General features: G+C 50.5%; 1 protein-coding gene across 1 annotated transcript in view; it reads right to left on the reverse strand.

Moving 5' to 3' along the window:
- phlpp2 (PH domain and leucine rich repeat protein phosphatase 2) overlaps positions 1-7,500 on the reverse strand; it is a 42,656-nt gene that overhangs the window by 7,753 nt on the left and 27,403 nt on the right. The window contains exons 7-11 of the mRNA XM_076287870.1: positions 5,934-6,080; positions 4,797-5,027; positions 2,105-2,307; positions 735-795; positions 412-507 (exon numbers count right to left, since the gene is read on the reverse strand). Coding sequence (XP_076143985.1) covers positions 412-507; positions 735-795; positions 2,105-2,307; positions 4,797-5,027; positions 5,934-6,080 — 738 coding nt within the window. The remainder of the gene's footprint in view (positions 1-411; positions 508-734; positions 796-2,104; positions 2,308-4,796; positions 5,028-5,933; positions 6,081-7,500) is intronic.

The raw sequence follows: 7,500 nt of genomic DNA on the forward strand, positions 1-7,500 counted from the left end.
CTTCCTCCTGACATTTTGCTGTGTCGCCGGCGTACCCGGGTCTGCTCTTCACCCACCCCCCCGCCAGTCCGCCTGCCTGTCAATAAGGAGATCTTATTTGCTATGCCGTGTCTGGCAGCGCTCTAATCCCAGCCAAAGTAAATCACATTAATATGGTACACTGTCCCATAAACCACTGCAGAATATCGGGGAGGAAGTAGGAGCGGCACGGGAGGCTGCAAGGCCGGCGATGACTCAATTTCCTCCACTTTGTTATGGTCAGACTAGACAGAGAGCGGATGGACATGATGGAGAGGGTTTTTTTAAGTGTGTGTGTGTGTGTGTGTTGTGTGTTGTGTGTGTGTGTGTGTGTGTGTGTGTGTGTGTGTGTGTGTGTGTGTGTGTGTGTGTGTGTGTGTCCAGTCTGCTAACCTGGCCGGCAGCTCAGACAGGAGGTTGTGGGAGATGTCCAGCACCTCAATCTTCCTGCTGTCGCAAACCCAGTCCGGCAGGTATTCCAGAAGGTTCCTGTTGAGCAGCACAGCATTGAAGAAGGCAACAGGATCAGCAGCAACAGCACCAGAGGCAAAGTATCAGTGCATTTGCACTGTTCGCTGACTATAATCAACACTGACAGTCTGTACTCAGCTATATATTTAGTATTAAACAGTTGTTTGTTAAAGCACTAATACTTGTCAGTATTAAATTGGAAAATGAAAAAGTGTGTGAAATGAAGAGGCCAGGGCATTGTTTACCAGGATAGGTCCATGTGAGTCAGCTGGTTGGGCACTGGGTAGATGCTCACGGTGGTCAGGCCTGTGTGTGAACACCGCACATTCAGGGAGAGAAATACGAGTCATTAATCCACACATGACTGGAAACAAACATGTGCAATAAAACCTCATAGACACAACTCAATATTCACATTTAAGTGTGTTTGTGTGCCTGTGTGAGTATGTGTGTGTGTGTGTGTGTGTGTGTGTGTGTGTGTGTGTGTGTGTGTGTGTGTGTGTGTGTGTGTGTGTGTGTGTGTGTGTGTGTGTGAGTGAGTGAGTGAGTGAGTGAGTGAGTGAGTGAGTGAGTGAGTGAGTGAGTGAGTGAGTGAGTGAGTGAGTGAGTGAGTGAGTGAGTGAGTGAGTGAGTGAGTGAGTGAATGAGTGAGTGTGTGTGTGTGTGTGTGTGTTTTGCTCTGCATGCGCATTTCGTTAAAACGTGCGTTTTGAACAGAGGCAGCTGGCATGTTCACAGCGTATGGTGCCACGGTATGAGCAGCCAATGGCAGACCAAGGAGCGTCTATAGGTTATATAAGCAGCCAGCCCCTAGAGACAGCTAGCGAGTGACACAGATAGAACATTAGATATGCATAGATGGATGGATAGATAGAGAGAGAGAGAGAGAGAGGGAGAGAGAAGGACTATATTTGAGTGTGAAAGGTCACAGAGCAGTTAGGCGGGGATCACTTTGGCCAGCGGCAAGCGTAACACAACGCTTAGACCATAATCAGTTCTATCTCGTTCCTATGGTAACACAAAGGGTTTGCCCAGAGACGGTTGATAAAGAACCTTTGGTTTGCCTTAAGTGACAATTGAATACGCTCACGTTACGCTTTTAAAGTTGAACCAATTTCAACGCGCAGCTTGTTCAACGCTAGCGCTGCCACCGTTCCGCTGCCGAACCATAGAGAACAATAGGAAACCTGCCGCTTGCCGCTCACCGCTGGCTAAGGCCCGTTTCACATCGGGTGCGTGGTGTGAGCGCGTTTTATTTTGGCTCCCATGTTAACAGGTTAGAGCTTGCACGCCGCCTGCGTGACACGCACGTCTCAGGCGCGGCTTGAGTCGGGCCGAAAATGCATGCATGCTAGGAACAGGACTCACGCCTATTTTTCACAGTGAAGAAAAAATGATGTGAGAAAAAGAGACGTTTTAATTGGCAGAGAGGCCGCCGCAGCGCCGCATCAGACACGCTTCTGGTAAGCAAAGACATCGAAAACGCCACGCAGCCGCCACGCAACTGAAACGCAACAGACATACGACGTTTACGTCACGTTCCCGGTGTGAAACGGGCCTAATGTGATCCCCAGCTTAATGGAGTAGGGCTTGAGAGCTGCTGTGCGCGACTCACGGTTGTTGTTGCCGTGGATGGTGCGCAGCATGAAGCCACTGAGCGTGAGCGCCCCCAGCTGGTTGCGCTGGCAGTGCAGGCTCTCCAGGCTGCAGGCAGAGCTCAGGTCCAGAGCGCTAAGTCGGTTGTCCCGCACATCCAGGTGGGTGAGCTGTTTGACCGGCTCCAGAGTCTCACTCTTCACACACCGCAGCCCGTTCAACCTGCCAATCGAGAAACACACACCGTTACGGTCAACTCCAATCCACTGACAAAGACTTTATTCTTACAAAACCAATGACAGTCAACAGTTTGACCTACTGACCAAAGCGGCATTGTAAAATAAAGTCAGAGTCATGATTTAGGTATTGACCAAACAAACCACTGTTTGAACAGGCACACTCAAGCTTAACACACTGACCACTGATACAGTAGCCACAGCACTTTTTGAAAGAGCCCCACTCTCAGGTTTCAGCTAACAATCCAAACACTGTAGGTGCTGTAAACCACGCTAGCATTTCCTGCTTTCCTGCGAACTCCCACAAAATTGGCCTCGGCAGGAGTGCAGCCTCTTGTCACAGTGCTGTAAGCACACAACATCATTTACAGCCAGGAACATAACGCGTTGGTGCAAGACTGGATTTAAAGTTCTGCTGTTGATTACAGAACCACCGAGCATCCCAGTATATATGTCAGGATGCTAAAACAAATGATTTAATAGTCACACTTGAGTGTAATCTACCAGCCAAAACACCCACTTTAACCTGGGAAACAAATACCTATTAGCACACACTGTAATTTAAATGTACTTTACTATAAAACACCTGATATTGCATTGGGTACTATGAAAGATGCTGTTGACAAGAAAAAAGAAAAGCCGATTCATTTTCAAAATGGAGGTCTACAAGAGGGCCTGGTGCGGTGATGGGATTAGATTCATACTGGTAGGCAAAATATGCCTAAGTCTACATCAACAGTCATTTTTTAAACGTCTGCACAGAGATTCCATCATTGTTCACCTCCGTATAGTGAAAGAGCACAATAATGCACTTCTACAGGCAGACAGATGGCACCAGGCCAGTACATCTTGACTAGAACAAAACAGCTCTGAGGACAGTTGAATGGACGGAAGAGGTGACAGACAGACAGACAGGATAGCAATACACCAATGCAGCACGAATAAAGAGTGCACAGACACAGATGAATGACTCTGCCCACTTCATAGTCAGGCCACAACAGTGACTCCAGTGTTGACTCTCTTGCCTGCGTCGTGGCGCTCAACGGCAGCTTTGTCTGCCTCGCCTCAGCATTCTCAGCCTACAGAACCCGTGCGGTTCTGAACTCTCCATAAACTCTCTCCTACGCCACCTCAATCATCATCTGACATGCATCACATTTGCATCACATCGCTCATTGTTTGGGTCTGGGGGCTCTGGGACCATTCCAGGTTTTTTTTTGAGGACACGATGGGGGTGCTGCTGTGGTATTGTTGTGGGACACGGCAGTCAGGCCATCCAAAGACCGGGCTCTGTCTCTGGCTAGCCGCCGTGGGGAAGGCTTGGTGGTTCTCCCCACCGTACCCGATCCCCTCCAGCTGCTCAAACACCGGCCGTAATCGCGCCGGCGAGGTGCCTCAGAGGCCACGGTGAGCTCACCCTGAGCCCCTGGTGATGAGCGCGTTCGTGAAACGCTGGTTTCTCTCTCTGCTCCATACGTGCTCAAGCATGTGGTGGAAACATCTGGTGCTTATGTAAGCTCTTCCTGGAATCATCTCAAAGCTGGCTGCTACCTTTAGGATCTGGAGTTCTGTGAACCTGAAGTACAAACGCCGCTGTAATCCTCCTAAGTACTGGGCCCCTAAATCTCTCCCTCACTCTTTAACTCTTCACTCACTCTGGTTTTCCAATGTGCCCTCATGTTCATTTCTACTTCCATTAGCCTAGCTAGCTCCCGGCAGTCCCCGCCACCCAGCGGCCTTGGGACTGTCTAGACCAGCCTCTTTCTGTCTTTCTCTCTCCAGCCCTGTCCATCCCTGATGATGTCCAGACATGTTATGGACAAAGACATCAGTGCTGGCTCTCGTTTATGAGGTGGTCTGCTGGTATAATCCACTCCAGCTGTGGCACAGAACCCCAATAAATCCACAACCTAGTCTCCCAAAACAGAACAACCAGCTTACAAGGTGAAGAAAGGGAGAGGGCAGACCATCCCGAGAACAAAGGAATGGACAGAGAGAGAGAGAGAGAGAGAGAGAGAGAGAGAGAGAGAGAGAGAGAGAGAGAGAGAAAGAAAGAGGGAGAAAGACCCCGATAAGCGATGGCTAAATCTCATTCGTTGGACAGAGGGCTGAGGAAGGCGAGGATTAAGAGGTTCATGAGACTCTGTCATGAAGCTCACAGCCACGTCGGGGAGGGCTCTCAGAGAGAGAGAGCATGCATTACCCTCCAGTGAGCTGCCAGGCTCCCAACCCATCTCCTGATGGGCCCACTTATTACATTACCACCCAGGATTGAGTGCACATTATGCATGCAGAGACTGGTTAGAGTATTAACTGCAGGGCAGGAAACACAGTAAGAGGGGAAGTAAAGTGAGGGAATGAGAAAAGACTGGGAGAGAGAGAGAGAGAGAGAGAGAGAGAGAGAGAAAGAGAAAGACGGGGGGATTGGAGTGAGACCAAGATAGAGACAGGTTAAGTGTGTCCCCTCTGGCCCACCGTAGGTCGATGCTCTTGAGGTGGCTCATCCTGGCCAGAGCGCTGAGCATCAGTGTCTCCACCTTGTTGCCGGCCATGGCCAGCCTGTCGACGGCAGTCAGCTTCTCCAGCACAGCGGGGACGTGGGGGAAGTCGTTAAAGGAGAGGCTCAGGCTGCAGAGCTGCGTCAGGCCACCCATCTCCTCCGGCAGGGAGCTCAGGTGATTGCCATCCAGGGAGAGGGTCTGCAGGCTTAGGAAATACACAGTGCACAGTCGGCACAAAACACACAGGTCAGTATACAGACATTTATCAGACTGTTTAATCATCCACGCAGGAGATGTGTTTAAACATTAACAGTGCAGTAGCACATGTGAAATCCATTCAGCGGCGTTGTCATGGTGGAGGCCCCTGCTGTTCTGATCCGACCCAACTGGGAGCGCTAAAGCTGGGCTGTTTTTAAAGCTTGATTTCACCTGACTGCTTGACAAAAACAGCTGACCTTTTTTGCATTTGCATTTCAGTGGCTAAATTAGAGAGAGTGTGCAGAAAGAGCCTGAACGGGGGGATGTGAGGGCCCTTGCATGGAATGAATAAATAATGAAATAAATACATACTCGGCAGTAGTTGGAGCGGGTCAGAGTCTGGCGAAATCCAGATGACTCCGCGGCATAAAATGTCTCCTCATCAGTAGGCAAATGAAGTCATTATTCAACACCTTTATCATCTCCATTATCATACACTGGCATTTCCCTCACCCACAGGGAGAGAGCACTGCTCCAGACCTGTCTTATGACAGAGAAAGGAGTTAACAAGACCAAGAGGAGCGGAAAAGTGGAAAATCCAACATGCTCAAATGCGAGGAAGGAGGGAGGGAGGGAGGGATGGAGGGAGAGAGGGGCTGTCACCTCAGAGGACTGATTTCACCTTAGCCTTGGCTGGCCTTGCTTTTCTGTTCTACTAATGACTGTCCTTGAAGCAGCCAGCATATACCTCTCTCCTTGGACCTTGCACACGTATGAGTGTTTAAACTGCACTATGTTGAAGTGAAGCGTGACTTTCCCCCAGGGCCTACTAAGTGGGGCTGTGGTGTATGTTCCGTGGTGTGGAGTTGTGCTCATGATGAGGTGTGTGTGTTTGTTTGTGTGTGTGTCATACCTCTGGAGGTTGCTGATGCGCTCCGGCACCGTGTGGAGGCCGTTGCAGGACAGGTTGAGCTCGGTCAGGGTCAGGATCTCACACACGGACTCTGGGAACACACCCAGGCGGTTGTGCGAGAGATTGAGGCTCTTGAGCTGGGAAAATCTGTGGGAAAGAAAACACAAAGCACAAAGAATGTATAGGTGATATATTGACAGGGTGGTAAAACCAGTTCATGCTTCCTCTTTTCTGACACGCGCACATGGGGGAACACATTATGAATGCTGGTGGTTTCTATCAGGTAACCTGTCTGAGGGCAAATGTGCAAGGGCATGCAGCCGTGTTCTCAGTAATTGGTCCGGTGGCTCTGGCGACCTCGTTACAATGGGCCACTGACATTTTCACAGTTCTCTTCACGGATGGGTGACTAGCGCTGCCTTAGACTAGCGAACCAAGACCCAGAGCAGCCCACACAAACACACACACACAAGTCCTACATGATCCAACTGACACCTACACATAATCTCTCACCAAACTGGTGATGTACACAGCCTTTCATTCTGAACAAAGCCTGCAGCCAGCAGCTACACGCCTGGACAGACCAGAGTCTTTAGCCTGAGAACCTGGCCAAGCGATCGGTACCCCCCCCCCCTCCCCTCCATACACAGACACACCAGAGCAGCACGGCCCCTTTCCTCTGCACCATCTCTGTGGCTCGCTTGTGGCCGAGGGCTGGGTAAGTGCATGGTAATGAATGTAGCCATGCAGAAGAAATAAGCGGTAATGGCTGCCCTCCTCCCTCCACACCACACACACACACACACACACACACACACACACACACACACACACACACACACACACACACACACACACACACACACACACACACACACACACACACACACACACACACACACACACACACACACACACACACACACACACACACACACACACACACACACACACACACACACACACACACACACACACACACACACACACACACACACACACACACACACACACACACACACACACACACACACACACACACACACACACACACACACACACACACACACACACACACACACACACACCTTCCCCCTGTCAGCCTGTCCACCGCCCCTCTCCCTAGCATCCTGTCAGCCATGGAGGTGGCTGGCCAGCCTGAGTCACAGCATATGTTTGAGTTCAGACCGTATCCTCCCCTGCCTCTCCCATGCACTCCGCCCCGCACCCCGCCGCCCCCCCCCCCCCACCCAGCAGACCACAGCGCTTACTAAATATACTGCCATGGTGGAGGGAGCGAGAGACAGACAGAGTATGGAGGGAGTGAGAGAGAGAGAAAGAGAGAGAACTGACGTGAGAGAGGTAGGGAAAACAATAGAGAGAGCATGAGAGAGAGACAGACAAGCAGAAAAAATGAGGTTGACAGTTGCGAAGAAAAAGAGAGACTGAGTGAAAAACTGAAGGAGAAAGGGATGGATGGGGCAGAGAGAGAATGCACTGAGAAGGAGAGAAATATGACAAAAGAGAGCCACAGGGAAATGGAGAAGGATGGGAGGGGGCAGAGAGA

Source organism: Alosa pseudoharengus, unplaced genomic scaffold, assembly GCF_046254945.1.
Source record: "Alosa pseudoharengus isolate Yale_2024_CS ecotype anadromous, Long Island Sound unplaced genomic scaffold, YU_APseudo_1.1 YU_APseudo_1.1_scf_16, whole genome shotgun sequence".
NCBI classification, from domain to species: Eukaryota; Metazoa; Chordata; class Actinopteri; order Clupeiformes; family Clupeidae; genus Alosa; species Alosa pseudoharengus.